This window comes from Rutilus rutilus, assembly GCF_951802725.1.
Source record: "Rutilus rutilus genome assembly, chromosome: 1".
Lineage (NCBI taxonomy): Eukaryota > Metazoa > Chordata > Actinopteri > Cypriniformes > Leuciscidae > Rutilus > Rutilus rutilus.
Genome location: NC_140209.1, coordinates 69636975 through 69655595, shown reverse-complemented (window position 1 = coordinate 69655595; position 18621 = coordinate 69636975). Strand labels below are relative to the sequence as shown.

Here is an 18621-nt window from a genome sequence, read left to right as displayed (position 1 = left end):
TGATGAAGCCTTTTAATTGTCTTGATTTATGGAGAATATTTATGTATTTTTTAAGTGTTCCCAATGTTAAAGTACATTTTGATGCTAATGTTACACTAATGTCTCTCTCTCTCCATGGCAGATCACCATAAAAAGGAGACCTCGACTGTATGTCATAAACATCATAGTACCGGTATTTTTCTTCCTTGTGCTGGATGTGGCCTCCTTCTTCATTGACACACATGGAGATGACAAGTTGAGGTTTAAAGGGATAGTTCACTTTGAAATTAATTTTTGGTATGTTTTAGCTTACCTCAAAGGCATCCAAGATGTAGGTGTCTTTTTTTCCGGAGTAGTTTGAATTTTGATATTTTTAGGTCAAACCGTTCTTGTCTGTCAGTCATATAATGCAGGTCTATGGTCACTGTCTCAAAACAGCATGCACAAAGTCCAAATTAAACAATTCCCCATCGTCCAAATTAAACAATTCCCCATCGTAAGTACACATTGATGGCTTAAGACATGAAACGAGCAGTTTGTGTGAGAAAACAAACAGTATTTATATAGTTTTTGTCCTCTTGTAAACACACACACCCAAATGATCAGAGGACACGGGTGCTTCGGTCTGCGCAAGTGCCGGAAAGCGACGGAAAAGGTCAGAGGGCGCGGGCGCTTCGATCTGCGCAAGCGCCGGAAATTATCTCTCGCGCGTGTACGTCACTCATAGTTTACACAGAGATTTAAACATCTTTTAGTCCGATGTATGCACCAAGGCACTCTGTTGTTTGCTCTTCATCTGACTCATGTTCTGTTGGCTGGTATGGTTCCTGTACGCTTTCCTAAAAAAATATTGCTTGTCATTACAAAGTCATCACTAAGTAGAGCTACATGAATCCACACTGTCTATTACTATTATTATTATTATTAGGCTAGTAGTAGTAGTAGTATCATTGACTGCACCCTTATGAGTAGTACACATAGTTTCACATTGGTTTGACTAGCAGCTGCTTAGTATAGGCTACACATATCTTCTCTTCTTATAACATATCTTATAACTCTCTCATGTAAAACCATTCTTACCAAATATATGGTGCAGAAATACATTGTATTGCTCATTTCATGTAATGCCAGCTTTACAAATACAAAGACGTTGTTCACATACCTCCGTTGGATGAGAAAACACCATAGGCACAGCTGATGATGTCAGTACTATGCGATCCTCTCCTTGGTTTATAAAATCATCAGGGGAAAAATGATCGCTGCAGACCCTCCTCAACTTTAGTACGTTTATGGGTGTGTTGATATCCAGCCGAAGAGCGATCAACCAGAACTTCAAGAGGGAAGGATTATAAATTGGGAATTCGTGAAAACTCACCACTCCCGGATGAGTTCGCGCGAGCATACGAAATTGTTTTCTTTTACGTCGGTTTAAACATCCTGGATAAGCGCAAATTAGAACCATTTCGATTAGCCGTTTTACCTACAATCTCTGTTCTGTGTAAACAATGAGTGACGTACACGCGCGAGAGATAATTTCCGGCGCTTGCGCAGATCGAAGCGCCCGCGCCCTCTGACCTTTTCCGGCGCTTTCCGGCGCTTGCGCAGACCGAAGCACCCGCGTCCTCTGATCATTTGGGTGTGTGTGTTTACAAGAGGACAAAAACTATATAAATACTGTTCGTTTTCTCACACAAACCGCTCGTTTCGTGTCTTAAGCCATCAATGTGTACTTACGATGGGGAATTGTTTAATTTGGACGATGGGGAATTGTTTAATTTGGACTTTGTGCATGCTGTTTTGAGACAGTGACCATAGACCTGCATTATATGACTGACAGACAAGAACGGTTTGACCTAAAAATATCAAAATTCAAACTACTCCGGAAAAAAAGACACCTACATCTTGGATGCCCTTGAGGTAAGCTAAAACATACCAAAAATTAATTTCAAAGTGAACTATCCCTTTAAAGTGACTTTACTGCTGTCTATTTCTGTGATGCTGCTGATTCTTAGTAACACACTGCCCTCTACAGCTAAAGATATCCCTCTAATCGGTGAGTCTAACTTTGACTTGATTATTTAATATTACTTACATTTTTTAGTTGAAGCTCAAATTAAGTCACAACAATCAAACAATATGCATTAAACCTAGAATATTCTCTTTAAATGAAATCTAGTTGAGAATTTAAAGCAGAACAGTTGCAAATACTATTCAAGTCAAATGAAAGTTGATGCCTCCTGTCACACCATGACCTGTCCAGCAGAGGGAAACACAGCACAAGATCAACCTCCTCCTGACTTCCTGTTCCCTTTTTTTATTCTTAAACCTCTTGAACATTACCAGAAAGGCAGTCATAACTGAAAGGTTTACAAAGACTGAGCTACATTCAATTGTCACATCACATTATACACACCATACCAAACAATGAGTAAGTTACAGACAAAAAAAACAAAACAAAAAAAACAATAAATGAGTAAATTAATAAAAGGAAAAGTAGGGTAGTAGGAGTTTATATATATTATAGGAATACAAAAACATTGCTTTTGGACTCTTCACCCCTCTCAGTGTCTCCAAATATATTAGAAATTCCTCTTTACCACTGATACATAGAGTTTGATACACAAGAATACATGGGAAAAACACAAAGATTCAGACAGAAGATGCACTCACTGGCAGACTCACATGAAATCCTTAAAGAGGTTTATAAAATACTACACTAAAAAAGCACGATCATAATACTTTGGCGAAAAACCAAAGCAACCATTGCAACTTAATACATAATTTACTTTAGTACAAGTATAAGTACTTAAAAATAATATGATTCAAGTAAGAGTAAATAAGTAGTTTGGTGAAAAACTACTCAAGTTACTACGTTACAAAGTACTTTAGTAGCATTATTATACCCAAAATGAGGCGAGGTCAGCAAGATGGAGCACTAAATACTCTAATATAATTTCTGTTTCATTCGCCCTCGCACCTTCGAGATTCATAAAATTATTAAACTTATGACGTTCCAGGAAATCCATTCAGCATCAGCGACATCAGATATCGCTACAGCTGGAAATAGAGATGTTTTGCCTGATGAAACATGAAGACAATTAACACACGATTCCGATGATATATTTATAAGATGTTCGAAAGTGTTAAATGAACACTGAAGCAGTGTTAAAGTTAATGAGATAATTAAGTGATTAATTGAGTGATGATTGAGCATTACTGAAGACACCTGATGTTAACAAGCAGAAGAAGGAGAAAATCTAACTTTTTAAGTCACCATTATGGTGATCGGTGTTTGCTTTAGTTGGGCTCTTCACCCTTAAATTATCAACATTAGATTTTGTTTGAATGCTGTAACTGTTATAACAGCCAGATGAACAAAGAGAAAAGTTGATCTGCTGGTGTTGGTTACATTGTTTTTGCTCCATCCACGCAACATCTGCATCCTAGTATGAGCCGGTTTCTCTATTTATTTCAGCTGCTCAGTGTTCTAGTAATATCAATGGTACAACCCATTCCAGAAGCTGCCTAAATTACAACTTAAAATCAGAATTTGAGCATAGCTCACTCACATTCATAAAAATTTTGAAACGGTAGCGTAACTAATAAGCGGTTAGCACCTTTGTCTGTAAGGACCACCCATTGGCCCAATGACGGAATCCAACGGTGGGCGAAGGAATAATGCGTATATATCTTTTCTGCGCTCCAGTGAAGTTCACTTCATTTATTGGAATTTAGTTTCAATATTACTTTAGCTCTACGCTTAATCTGACTCCAATTTCAAATGATAATCAAATTTAGATCGTGTTTCTGATTAGAAAATAGTCATAAATATTGATTATGAATTAATTTAGATCTTTGATTATTCTGAGCATCTCATAATTTCAAATATTCATTCATTAAGGACCAAGTGTCACTTTGAGACGTCACGTCGCGAATGTGCGCTCACGATCACAAACTAGCCAGTCCTGAAATAGTCAGAGGGTGCAGTGCCAATATTTTACCCTATAAGCGACCGCTCATTGCTGACCTGTAGGTGTAATTTTGTGTAATACTTACAGCGTACAACATGCTAAGTCAGGGAATAGTCAGAAATCGGGAAGGTCTTCCTAAGATGTGCCCCATGCTCCATTCATAGTGCCTTCGGTTTGATCTATCCTGGACAGAGATTTGCGGAAACACCAGACTGCACTTTAATCTACTGGAAATAATGATTTCTGAAAAATGCACAATGATTCAAGGTGTAACATTTATGCAGAGATAAGGTAGGAGAAAAGTTTGGACAGGACAATCCTATCCTGTGCTCTGTCTTTGCTATCTTCTGTGGGTGCGTTTTATGGCTTTATTGCAGGGTGAGTTTTTGTCTTAGCAGGAAAATCAGTTCTTACACAAGTACTTGAGTTTATGAGCTACTACAGAAAATACGTCCCAAGGTTTGCCTAGATTGCCAAGCCACTACATGTGTTGGTAGGTAGGTGGAGGAAAGAAAATCAGAACCTCAGCAACTCTCACCCGGAGCTAAGAATGCTAGGCCGCATTTGACGAGTTGAAGAAGTGCTTGATGTTATGTATCCATAACGTTTACTGATGGTCGCCGTTACGCCAACGTAGCCTACGTTACGTTACAACACACAATACAGTGCCAGTTAGGAGATCGATCATTTGATTAGCTAAGCAGTCCTATTAAATCCAATTCCTCTCAGATATCACAGCAATGAAACCAGGTTACAACTGGGGAAATAACAAATACAATAGGATTAAGTATGGGCGTTAATAGTTGGGAGAAAATATGATGCGTAATAATGATTAGATCTGCATTTGGTCTTAAAGAGGCAGCAGTCTAATAATCCTGCTGACGATTGCTCCATTAATGTGAATCAAACAACAAAAGGCAAAGAGAAAATCAGTCGCAGCTCTTGAATGATATAAGCTTTAATCTATCTATGATAAACTATGCAGTGTTATTTTAAATCTGACTTTATCAGATGTATTTTTAGCCCATATTACTCCTGAACAGTAATGTCAGTGGACATTACTGAAATTAAAGCACTGGATATATAATTTGTATATTTGTTTAATTGTATACTTTTTTTTGTTTGACCATGTGTTTGTACTTTGTTTTTGGTGTCCTATGTCTTCTGAATATTAAAAACAAAAGCCTGCACCCTTCTGCATAACGTATGTTTTATTTGTTTTGTTAAAGCATTGCTTTTTCTTTTGCTATAGATATTTATTTTACATTTCAAAATATAAAGCAATATTAATTGTGTTCTAAAAAAAAAAAAATGTCCCCCCTTTTTTTTTAAATATAACAAAAAGAACCGATAAGAATACCGTTAAAGTACCGGATCGATAAGGAGTATTGGTAAGAGTAATACCGAATGATACCCATCCCTATTGGCAGCAACGATTTAAAAGTTATGGCCAATTTAACTGTGATTAAATTCAGTATATATAGCCTACGTCTGCCATATGTTGCCACCCCTCATAAATTCCTGCCCCCCTCTCGCCACCCCATAAAACATTTTCTAGATCCGCCCCTGATTGGGGGACGTACTCAGCCAGACGCAAAGGGGGACGGAGCGTGGCATATGAAAGCAGAGGTTTGAGGAGAAAATGCTGGTATCGTCACATTTTAAAAAATTCGGTACAGAAGTCGGTACTTTTGACAACACTATTTGAAACAATGTTAGCAGGATTGTGTAATATTTGCTAGTTTGCTATTTGCTGTAGTAATTTTCTACTGATATGGTGTATGGTGACTTCTCTACTTTAAAGAGGATCAAGACTTTCCTGAGAAACACCATGACGCAGGATCGTTTTACTCAATGAATCCTGAAAAAAGTATTCCAAAAAAATATATTAAACAGCACAACTGTTTCCATCATTGATAATAACTGAGTATCAAATCATCATATTAGAATGATTTCTGAAGGATCATAAGACACCAAAGACTGGAGTACTTGCTGATGAAAATTCAGCTTTGCATCACAAAAATAAATTACATTTTAAAGTATATTAAAAAAGAGAACCATTATTTTAAATTGTAATAATATTTCATAATATTACAGTTTTTTTTTATTTTTTTTTAACTGCAGGCTTGATGAGCATAAGAGACTTCTTTCAAAAGCATTAAAAATAGTAGTGTTTCCAAACTTTTGACTGGTACTGTATACATCACCCGAAAGCTTTCCATTGATGTGTGGTCTGTTAGGATAGGAAAATATTTGGCCGAGATACAACTATTTGTAAATCTGGAATCTGAGGGTGCAAAAAAAATTTAAACATGGAGAAAATCTCCTTTAAATTTGTCCATTTATGTTGGCGATTGTGCTGCATTCACTCACAGAAATAAATGTTTTATATATTTACGGTAGGAAATTTACAAAATATCTTCATGGACCTTGATCTTTACTTAAAGGAGTCATAATGTTGTGTTACCTTGGATACCCAAATGCTCTATTATAGTATTTTAGGCACTTCTAAAAAAGAAAAGTGGAAAAAAAAATCAACACAGAGCCCCTCAGACCCTTATTTCTAAAGGCATTATTGTCTCGCGAGATCTGATGCGATGTTTTGGCTGTCGTGGACGGTCATTATAATAATGCAAATGAGGGGCGCGTTGATTGGTTGCAGGAATGTATTTTACTACTTCCAAGCGGTACAAAAACATAGACAAAATACTGCAATAGCTCAATAAATGTGACGGTACTTATTGTTAGTGAAATTGTAATCACAACCAAAGAAAAAAGAAAAAATACACCATTGCCATATACATTCTTACAGAAGCCCCACTAACTGAAAGCTATTTTCGATATTTTAGGTCAATACTGCCATAGCCCAAAATAATATCTGCAGTTATATGCTCATGGACGTGAGTTGCAAAAACCATAAACAGCTCAGGTAAACCTCTGAGAAATGACGGCTGCTCTGCACACACACGCAAAGGTCTCTCGCTCCCTCTCTCTGCCGCGCGCGCTACATATGCGCGCTCATGCTCGCTCGCGATTCCGGGAGATTTAAACTAATTTGCGGGCATTAGGGAGCCGGTATCAATACGCGGGAGACTCCCGGAACTTCCGGAAGACTTGGGATGTCTGTGTTTTGAAAATCGCTGTCCGTGGGTCACTTAGATATATTTAAATACGTCCACACCGCAGATATGTAATGTTGCTTCAGACAAGCACGTGCAGGTCGCGGTGTCTGCTGTTTGCGTCATCACAACATTTCGGCCGTATTGTTTCGGTGATAAAAGTCTTTCGGCCGAAAACCGAAAATGCACTTTTGGGCCATTTTCGGCCGAAAATTTTCGGTGGCCGAATATTCGGTGCATCCCTAGTGGTATATTGTTTTCATACTTGCATTTAAACAGTTTTAGCCACTGAGCATGGACTCCTGTACCGTCACTACTGTAGCTGCTAGTGTAATCAACGTCGAAAGATGTGGCTAGCATTCGTAGAGTCAGGGGTTAAATTGGGATTTATTATGTGGGGGGGCTCTCCCTAGGGGGGTCCGGGGGTATGCCCCCCCGGGAATTTTTTTTGAAAAATAAACTATTAAATGGCATTTTCTGGAGAGTTTTGTGCAAAGAAATGGAGAAATTGAGTCTTACATGACATGTGAAAAACTGCAAGGTTAAGAGCATATTTGCATTGTTGTAGTATCAACAGGTATTAGGACATTTAGCATTTACATTACTGTTAATCAGCAGTGGTGGAAGTAACGAAATACAAATACTAAGTTTCTGTAGGCCTACTTTACTTAAGTAGAATCAATAGTGCATACTTTTGACTTTACTTCGTTACATTTTGCAGCAATTATTATACTTTCTACTCCACTACATTTCTACAACGTTTCGTTACATTTTCTGATCAGTTTTTCCCCTGCCAAAACAGGGATTGAAATTTTTTTCCTGTTTTCGGTGCTGATGCGGTGGTGACGCGTTCATGTAACATGTGAGGGCGGCGCTGCCAATAAAGCACCTAAAAGCTGTCACAAAGAACCGGTAAAAGTAATGATTAATATGTAAAATATAGCAAGGAGACATTTTAATTGTTTATTAATAAACAAGAGTTTTCTGTGTCAGTGCCCTGCATAGATGAAGTTGACGATGCAATCTTCGCAGTAGTAAACTCGCCAGAGAGAAATGCACATTTCATACGGATTAGGCTACTCAAGCAGCGGTCTGTTTTCTTTCGTTTTGAATTGTTCTGTTTAAAAGAAGACCTTCCAAGCTTTCTATAGATATATTTATCAGGTCTGTCAGGCAAGTATAGCTCCCTTATACGCTGAGTTTCGGTTCATTTATGAGACGAGAGTCCAGTTCACTCGCCGGCGCGTCCGTGTCGTGATTATCTATTGTCTATATCTACTATTTTTACTTCTTGTTTATTACAGACAATTGTTTGATGAAACATAAAATTAAGATAGGCTACAATTAATACAAAACGAAATTCATTTTAAAGAAAGGCTTTGTGCTTTCTGTTTGAGGTCTCAGTGAAAGTTTTAAACAGTCAGTGCCGCTTTCAGAGCGGTCCCGTCCGTAACATTGTTTTTTCCTCATAAATGCGAACATGAAAAATAAAATAAAATGAATATGTTATGGTCTGTGAAGAGCCAACCCTTCTTCATCCGGTGGGTAGTATTACTTTGGTTTGCAGTGTAATTCACAGAATTACAAAAACATATTTTGCCACCTAAAAGTTAAAGATTTTTTGTGTCACGTCCACGGCATGTGTAGCCTATTTCCCTCATATTAAATATAAAACGCTTGATTACACACTGTATTACCTTGTTATGATAGTGACCCACAATGTGCCAAACATTTTTCCTTACCTTGTCATTCAAGGCCAGGGCACTTTTTGTACAACCAACGTTGTGCTGAACTTGACAAAACTGATCTGTTGCTGCAGCGGCGGTCAGCAGCTCGGTTTTTTTTTTGTTTTTTTTTTTTTTAATACAGTAGAAGGTTCTGGAACTTGCGCGCTTCCACATCCCGCGCAACCACGGATCTCCCAGGAACATTCATTATTGCTGCGTACATTTATCCATGTTGGAGTTCTGAGTAGTAGTTTATCTGTAGATGCGCATGGCATGCGCGAGCGGTGCACGATCATGGTCGACTGACAACGAGATTAAGCAGCTGAACAAGAGTAAGCAGCTGAACAAGAGTACGGCCGTGTTCCGATTGTTCTCATCTCAGCTCCGCCGAGACAAAATAGACATGCCATTTCAAAATCGTTCATTTATAATCAGAAATATGTTTTCAAAAGCGTCACTTTCATCAAATTTTATGTGACATAATTTCCAGTAGGCAACTGACTGCAAACGAGCAGGCTTATGTGCCGGGGCTGAGCCCCGGAGAGCCCCGGCCCAATTTAACCACTGCGTAGAGTCCATTCCCCGTGTTTACCTCGAAGGTAACATTACATACAATAGCCGCATTAGCTGTTAGCTGCTATTTGTTAACCACAGTAGAGCAATAAAAACACAGTCTTACCTTTTCAATTTCTGGCAAGTCCCTGATGGTTGGGATGGCACCTTTTCCCAAACGGAGCTTCGAGGCCAAGTTCGCCTGATATTGCCCCAAATTTGTAAAAGATTCCGGTGTAAAATGTTTAGCACACACACCTAACGATACGCCACTTGAAAGAGTTGTTGGGACAGCGTCATTAAAAATGAATTTCCTCCACTGTTCCCTGATAGTTTCGTCCGTTTTTGGTAGATAAAACACATTTGCATGTTGTTTGTGGCAGTCACCCACAGAGCATCTCAGGTGTGCACTCGATTTCTCCATCTTTCTCGAGTCAACTAAACTGAATCTGAGGGGGAGAGGGGCGGGCTTCCCGCGGCATAGGTTTGCGGTGTCCATATTTGGTATATCCTCCCCCGTCTTGACGTCAAGAAGGGGGAGAAATCAAAATCTCGTTTTTTCGTGCGCGTGCACGTGGCCTATTTTACAAACCCCGAGGTAAACAAACGCTTCACTTTTAAATATCGGCTTCCCGGCCAGTGTACAATCATTATGCAATCATAACATACATTGATTCTCGTGGAAAAGTGAAATTTCTACATTATGACTCCTTTAATATCCTCATGATTTTTGGTATAAAAGAAAAATCTATAATTTTGCCCCAAACAATGTATTTTTGTATGGCTATTGCCACAAATATACCCGTGCGACATGTGACTGGTTTTGTGGTCCAGGGTCACATTTAGGAACACTCATTTCATTTTATATACTTACAAAATGTTTTTTTTTTTTTTTTTCAGAACCACGTACACCAGCTTTGTGCAGTTGTTGCACGTTCGTTGTTTGCTGGACAGTTCAGATGCCTAGGGAAGGTAATTTAGCTTTCCATAAAGTAATAAAGTAGATCTTATTTACGTGTTTTGGAACCATCACAAACTTATTAAACACTTTTCACAGATGAAGTTTCCCATTGAGGACATTTGGCTGTGCTCTGTGAACGTTGGAGCACATTGGATTCTTGTGGTGCGTGTGTATTTTTGATTTAGTGTTGAGATTGATAGTGTCTATACCAAGCAGCTTCCTGTAGTTGTTAGTGGTGATCTAAAAATATTTAATAACCTTATTTATGATTACATGCCATTATATTCTAGATTATCAACATGCCTGAAAAAACACTCCTTCTGACTGACCCAAAGGGAAATGAACGTTCCCATGAACATAAAATTCTACAGAACTGGAGGTTACCTTGTTAGAACTGTTATTCTTTCTTTTTTTTATGCTATTCAATTCTAAACAGTACAAATATCTCGACGACATCTAGGAATTTTTTAAAACTGAGGTGTGATGAGCAAACAGCACAGTGGCAATTACGGACCCTGAAGCCCGACCTGCAGATGGATTCCAGCAGTTGTGGAGTTTTGGTATTGAATGTATGTGTTCATATATTTGCACAAGTGGCTTCAGATCTGTAAATGTTGCAATGAATTTAATTAAATCATCTGTCAAGTAAAGGGACACTTCACCCATTTGCATTAAGCTTTGCATTGTTAGAAACCCAGTCATACTATTGAATGGTCGTGCAACACTCTCTCATTTTCCCCTGAGACGGGAGAAATCCGTTATTTACCTCTTACACTTCCTCCTACAATGACGCAATAATCGTCATTGTAGGAGGAAGTGTAAGAGGGGGGGATTTCTGTTGAGACTACAAGCACTCGTTCCTCATCTTTCCCAGGGGGCGGGACCCGCTCACGCTACAGACCTATTACAGATCAGTGGGTGGGACTTTACTCTCTGAAACTGAAAGCAATATCCTCCATCTTGTTTGAAGCTAAGCTAACAAGCGCTGTGGAGACAGATGTAAAGTTATGACAATAGCGGAGGAGAGTGCTCAATATGATATAGAAGAAGAGGATTTCGGAAGTCTGATGCTTGAATCAGGTGTTTGTGACTACCTTTACAAGCCGCATTATAGCGAAGAGCAGCCGAGGCAGAAGACCTGCCTGCCGCGGACGAGGAGCCCGGACTGGCTCGAGTTAGGGCGGACTGGTGGCGCCGGTGATCTCACTATGCAACTCATAGACTGTAAGATGCAACTACGAACACAGAGATAGAGTCCGTCTGCGGCAAAGAATTTCAACGATGACAATTTCTCCTGGACGAAATCTCTGAATCAGACGAGGACACGGACGTTTGTGTTGAGAACTATCCTAGTTTCGCACCGCATATGTTCTGACTGAACATCCAGGTACCATGCAATAATTCACCTTTTCGAAAGAAATACAAACGAGGAGTAATGAGTTCGCCAACTAACTAGACATTTTGTGTGAATGTGAAATGAATTTCAAGCTCTGGTGGTAGCTAGCCTTGTAGACGGAAGAGTGATTTCTCTTATAGGCAGATATGCGCTGTTCTGGATTAGTGGGAGTGGCTTGCGGAGCTGTGCAATGTGGTGCATTGTGGGAGTTGTTGTCTTTCATACAAATGCGTCCTGAAGTTATTTTTTGTCTTTCCTCGGTCACGAAGGCACCAAATTCAACATTTATTTTACATTTCGACTACATATATGACCCACTTTAAATAAAAAACAGTGTTCAAATGGGTGGAATGCCCCTTTAATGTTTCAGTTTGCTGAACAATACCTGCTGACAGGAACGATCAGACTACGCCTGAAGCGGTCAGCTCAGCTCAGCACGCATGAAAGTAGCCTGCACACTTCTTGGATGTGGAGGTGAGTGCTGTTTTAATTTTTTAATACCGTAGTAATATTGTAATGTACAGTATGTCATGTAGTACACCTCTGTAGATGCTATCTTCACTCTGAAAATTGTATTTAATCAAGTAAGAATATCCAAATATACAGAGGGGATAGAGAAGAAAATAACTTGAAGGATGCAAAAAGTAATGCAAGAATGATTTAATGTAATTTCAGAACAGGTCTGACATAGTATTTTTCATGGCGTTTATGTTGACATGATATGATTGCCCAATGAAGTCATATTTATCTTATTAATGTAAACAAATGTATAGGTAATGCAGAGGAGTACTGTGTGCTTTGCAGCATGCTGGAAGACGACCCCAACGAAAGCATAATTGAAATGGTATACAACTTATAATACACACACCCAAAAAGCAATAGTGTAACTTTATGTGCCATGTTTTTTTGTGTGTGTGTGTGTAGAATTTTGTTATTTAAATGATAAATCTTTTTTTTTGTTATTTAAATCTTTTCATATTTTTAGATTCTATATTGTTTTAGATGTACTAATTTACAAATATATTCATCTCTTTTATTTTCAGGTACAGTGTGAGAGCTGCAATAGATGGGCACATTTTAAATGTTGCAACTTCAACAGCCTAAATGTGTTTATGTGCAAAAAATGTGTGGTTTAGTTTGAGTGTGTTTGCATTGATAACAGTCTGCAGCACAATGTGGTCTTATTTAGTTCATATTTATATTAATAACTTAAATTTTTTGTATTGTGCCTCTGTTGCAGGATTTTTAATTTTCGAAGTTAATTTGATTAATTATATCTTTTCTATATTGTTCTGCTTGATTATAAATTATCTCAATAACTAATCTTATTTCAATTTACATAATCAATTTACATTATCATCTCTTTTTGGGTAAGTTTGTAACATCTGTCCAGGGACTACAGGTTAAAAACTTACAAATCATCTCATCTGTTTATTCCATACTGGTAGGACAATCTGACGAGGTATTTTGCACTGTAAAAGTATCCTACCCGTTTATTTCATACTGGTAGGACAATCTGACAAGGTATTTTGCACTGTAAAAGTATCCTACCCGTTTATTTCATACTGGTAGGACAATCTGACAAGGTATTTTGCACTGTAAAAGTATCCTACCCGTTTATTTCATACTGGTAGGACAATCTGACAAGGTATTTTGCACTGTAAAAGTATCCTACCCGTTTATTTCATACTGGTAGGACAATCTGACAAGGTATTTTGCACTGTAAAAGTATCCTACCCGTTTATTTCATACTGGTAGGACAATCTGACGAGGTATTTTGCACTGTAAAAGTATCCTACCCGTTTATTTCATACTGTAGGACAATCTGACGAGGTATTTTGCACTGTAAAAGTATCCTACCCGTTTATTTCATACTGGTAGGACAATCTGACAAGGTATTTTGCACTGTAAAAGTATCCTACCCGTTTATTTCATACTGGTAGGACAATCTGACGAGGTATTTTGCACTGTAAAAGTATCCTACCCGTTTATTTCATACTGTAGGACAATCTGACGAGGTATTTTGCACTGTAAAAGTATCCTACCCGTTTATTTCATACTGGTAGGACAATCTGACGAGGTATTTTGCACTGTAAAAGTACCCTACCCGTTTATTTCATACTGGTAGGACAATCTGACGAGGTATTTTGCACTGTAAAAGTATCCTACCCGTTTATTTCATACTGGTAGGACAATCTGACAAGGTATTTTGCACTGTAAAAGTATCCTACCCGTTTATTTCATACTGGTAGGACAATCTGACAAGGTATTTTGCACTGTAAAAGTATCCTACCCGTTTATTTCATACTGGTAGGACAATCTGGCAGGCAGGGGCCACTTGTGCTTTTAGGGGGCACACCTTTAACATTCATCTTAACCTATTTTCAGTATTATTTCAAGTCATTTTTCACCATGTCATGTATGGATGTTTCATTATGTTTAATTGTAGTGTGATATAATGATCAATAATAACACATTTTTAGCATCTAAGTACATCTAGGCACTTTTTTGGGGTGGGCTATATGGCAATAATATCATATCACGATTTTTTTTTTCAGGAAAATCACGATTTATCACGATTCTTTTTTCATGTTGGTTTTACTATTTTGCAAGTGACTGAGCATTACAGCCAAACTAATTTCCCTATTTTAAAAACAAAGCCTTATAGGTAACAAAATATAAAATAAAAAAGAATGGCAGACATTTAGGCAAAAGTGGCGAAGATAAAAATCTTTGTCATTATTTTCTTTGTTATTAAAAATTAAGAACAGAGATACATATTACACATACACAACTTAATATACAAATGAAATAAACTGCTTTATTTTTTCAGCTATAGGTGTATTTAACAGTGTGAGAAAGTAATTAAATGAACAAATATGAAAATAAAACACAACAGACTTAAAGTTCTCAGTCAAGAGCAGTGAATGATTTCCTCTGTGTGTTTTGTTGTTTTATTAACATTAAAGGGATAGTTCTCCCCCCCAAAAAAGTCATAATTTACTCTCTTAAGTTGTTTTAAACCCGAATAAGTTTCTTTCTTCTGTTGAAAATAAACGTTATTTGAAAGAATGTGAGTAACCACAACAGTTGATGTACCCCTGTGACTTCCATAGTATATATATTTTTTTCCTACTATGTATGGAAGTCAATGGGGACCAGCAACTGTTTGGTTTTGGGTGAACTATCTCTTTAAGGACAAGCGGCAGCATGTTTATTATTAGGGCTACTGTCTCTTTAAGAACTGCACGCGACGCGTCTAATGTACACCCATATGACAAGCAGATTTTTATTAATTTTCTCTGTTTGCTTTCACTTTAGACATAACCAACTTTGTTTATGTAAACAATGTCTGTATTTGACAGTATTAGCGCAATATAAGACTCAAAAGATAACTTAGTCCAGTAACAGGCTTTTAGTGCATGTGTGCGTCGAGTACACGCGCTCAGTAAAGCGCATGTTTGAACAGCGCATCAGCAGCGAATGACATGTTTAACCGGCAAGGCTTTAAAGCACACGCAAATAATGAACTTTTGTGAACTGCAGTGTCCCGTTCCTCTGCGTTAACATTTGATGTGAATGTCGTGCGCTGCAGTGTAGCCTAGATGGAGGCGCCGCAACTGAATAAATGCGCAGTTGTTTGGTGTGATTTTACGATTCCAAATTTAGGGGGGCCAGAGGGGGGGCCAAGCTTGTTGACACGGGGGCACTGGCCCCCCCCGGCGCCTTTTGACTGCTGTTTAATAAATTAAGAACACTGTGTAGGCTATTGTATTTTTTTGTAGACAAAATATTAATTGGCATTATTACAACAAGTAATCTAATCTACATTCCTCTCATGGACTTCTTGTGGAAACCATATAAACACAGGTCATCCTCTCTTTTAAAATGTTTAAATCAAAACAATAATCATGTTCTTGCATTTCTGCTGCACTGAAGCTCTGCTGTGTGACGTCATCGGAATGCTTTCTATTCGACACGTCACAGAGCTGCAGGCTTCAAAGACTAAACTCGTCGCTTTAATAAAGCCATTCAGTGTCGATTTACGATTTTTGCATCAGTCAACAGCTTTTGATCAGTGTGCAATTTTGAATCAGCCAAGTGTGCAGTTTTATATCCGTTTTAATCTGTGTCTGTTTCCAGATCTGTGTACAAGTACAGTTGAATTGCACTTTAGAGCTTTCTGATCTGTGTGTATGATCAGATCATAAGATTTTACTAGTAGGATTTTGGATCAACGTAGTATTTTAGAGATCAGAGAATGTTGAGCAAGCTGAGGCCCCAGACATGTGTCAGTCCTGCTCAGACTGCACAACCTGTGTCTGTGTGTGCTTCAGGCATTCCTAGACTGAGTCCACGGGCAGAAGGCATTGCGACGATGAAGGTAAGAAAGCTATCATAGTATCATCAGTCACGGTCATTCTTAACATTAAGCCTGCGTTCATATGTTGAGCATTGTGTTAAGGTGTTTTCTTATTCTTATGTATCGTCAACAGGAAAAGTCCACGATCTCCAGCCGACCGCAGTCTGTCAAGCTTCCTCCGATCCATGTCTCTGCCAGAGGTGAGCTAGTCTGGCAATCTGAAACCGGTTTCCTACATTTTAATTCAAAACATATCACTTGAATATGAAGTAAACATAAATTCCTTCATGAGAAGCATATTAACATGTGATGTTTTATACAGATCACCTACCAGCTCAGAGGATGGTGACTATACGTGTATATGGCATCAGGGCTGATCAACGCAGGGCTGAGCTTATACGAAACATTAGCTATGAAGTAAGTGAATTTAGTATCTTCTGATTATTTCAGTTCAAATGAATATGACATTTTGAAATATGAAATATCTAGTGCTTGTAAATTGTGTGGATTAAGTTTTTATTTTGTGTGTTCTCTCTTTCTTTATCAGGCTGCTTTAGCAAACTGGATAGAGGACCATCATTTACCTCAGAAGGAAAGTGCCATATCTGAAAGAGAGCTGAAGGCAGAAAATAAACCGGACAACTTTAAGGCCAATCTTGAACCTGGTTTAAATGTGCCGAATGCACCAAAGGCCAAAAAAGCGTAATTACTTTTACTTCATTGTTAAGTGATTTGTAAATAATCCATCTATCAGATTGCCAGACACTGATTTTTTTCCGTCATGTTTCAGGGCTCGGGATGTGAACAGGGCGCAGCTAAAAACAGAAGAACGTAAAGCTCTTGAAAGGTCAGCACAATAGTACTGTCATGCCAATGTGCACAATTTATGTTTTTCTATTTTTGCATAAGTCAAGTCAAGTATATTTGTACAGCGCTTTTCACAATACAAATTGTATCAAAGCAGCTTCACAGTATTAAATTAAAATAATACAACAAGGTTTGTTTCTAGTGTAATTTATTGATTGATAAAATTTAATTAAATGTCCCCAAAACATCCCCAACGGAGCAAGCCAAAGGCAACAGTGGCAAAGGCAACGTATATGTAGATGTTGCATATGCACACTGAAGATACTGCTTATGATTAAATTATTCATAGCCATCGCTGTTACTGTAATCCGTTTCAGAAAAGTCTGTGAACCTAAAGAAGAAAGTGAAGAGCTGGTTTTGACAGAACCTGAAGAGTCCGAGGAAGAGTCAAAAGAAGATGTAACGCTGGAATTTCTGGACATCATGGACCAAATGGAACAGAACAAGAGCTGTCACTATAAAATGCAAAAGATGTAAGTTTCTTGTGCACAACCATGGTTTTGATTTCTTCACACTCTCTTATCTAATCTGTGGGAAGTCTGGGAACTGAAGACAGTAACAGTGTTTGACCCTCTTTTTGTTTTTGTGCAGGAACAAGGATGGAGACAGCGTTAAACATCGGAGAGACCGCGTTAAACATCGGAGAGACCGCTTGAGAGAAGCACAGTTGATGAACAGTAACCTCACAGAACAAAAGCAAGAGCAACTAAAAGGCCTAGTGGAGATCTCCAAATCTGGCCAAATCTCTATTGGAAAGAAAGTAAGTGCACAACGTGTCCCATCTAAAGCCGTTGCAGCATCACACACATCCAAATGTAATAAAAGACTACGGCTGATCTGTCACATGTGATCTCATCATTCTGCTTTTGTCTCACAGGTCAGACAGTGCTCTAAGAAGATAGCGGACGTTTACTCGGACATCTTTGGTAATGTCTGGAGCGCTGACTTCCCATATGCAATGATGCCATATATAGAAGAACTGAGTTCAGACGTGCTGGAAGACTTGACACCTGAGGCACTCCTCAAAAAACAAAAGCAGCTTTTGAAAAACTATGATGAGTGGTAAGATATAAAAATACATGTCTTTATGACACAAAGCGATAAAGCTACTGTGATGATCATCAGTGGGTAGTATAATTTAATCTCACACTTGCCTTCTCTCTTTCACAGTGACAGGATACAGAAACAAGCTAAGATGGAAGCACGGCGAGAGAAACCGAGGTGGAACTGACGGGAGATAGCTGTGTCATGTGTGATGGGGCAATAGGGGTGCTTGTAACTGCTCTTGACTACGCCACTCAAATTTTGGTTGGGTAGGAGATCCCTTTCCACACCACACTTGGTGAATCAAAGTGAACCTTAGTTACAATAAATGGAACATGTAAAAATGACCTAGCTTTAATTCACAAAATATAAACCGATTAATGTCTGGGCCAACAAACAAATAAATCACAAAACCATAAAGCACTTTAGACACAGTTGCTCCGTTGCGCTTTAAGAAGATTAAAGAAAATAGTCCAACGCCGTGGTACAACGAGCACACTCAGGCCCTTAAGAGAGCAGCCAGAAAAATGGAGCGCAACTGGAAGAAAACAAAACTAGAGGTATTTCGGATTTCATGGAAAGAGAGCTCGATTACTTACAGAGAGGCCTTAAAAGCTGCTAGATCTGCTTATTTTTCAAACC

General features: G+C 38.4%; 1 protein-coding gene across 1 annotated transcript; it reads left to right on the top strand.

The window, feature by feature from the left end:
* Positions 1-16083: 16083 nt before the first annotated feature.
* On the top strand, positions 16084-18166 carry LOC311305127 (uncharacterized protein; the record flags this gene model as incomplete). Its single annotated transcript, XM_084432652.1, has 9 exons — positions 16084-16089; positions 16202-16268; positions 16391-16485; positions 16616-16770; positions 16859-16915; positions 17253-17408; positions 17527-17695; positions 17813-17997; positions 18106-18166. The coding sequence occupies 9 exons, from the start codon at positions 16084-16086 to the stop codon at positions 18164-18166; spliced, it is 951 nt and encodes a 316-aa protein (XP_084288778.1).
* Between the last annotated feature and the right edge of the window lie 455 nt (positions 18167-18621).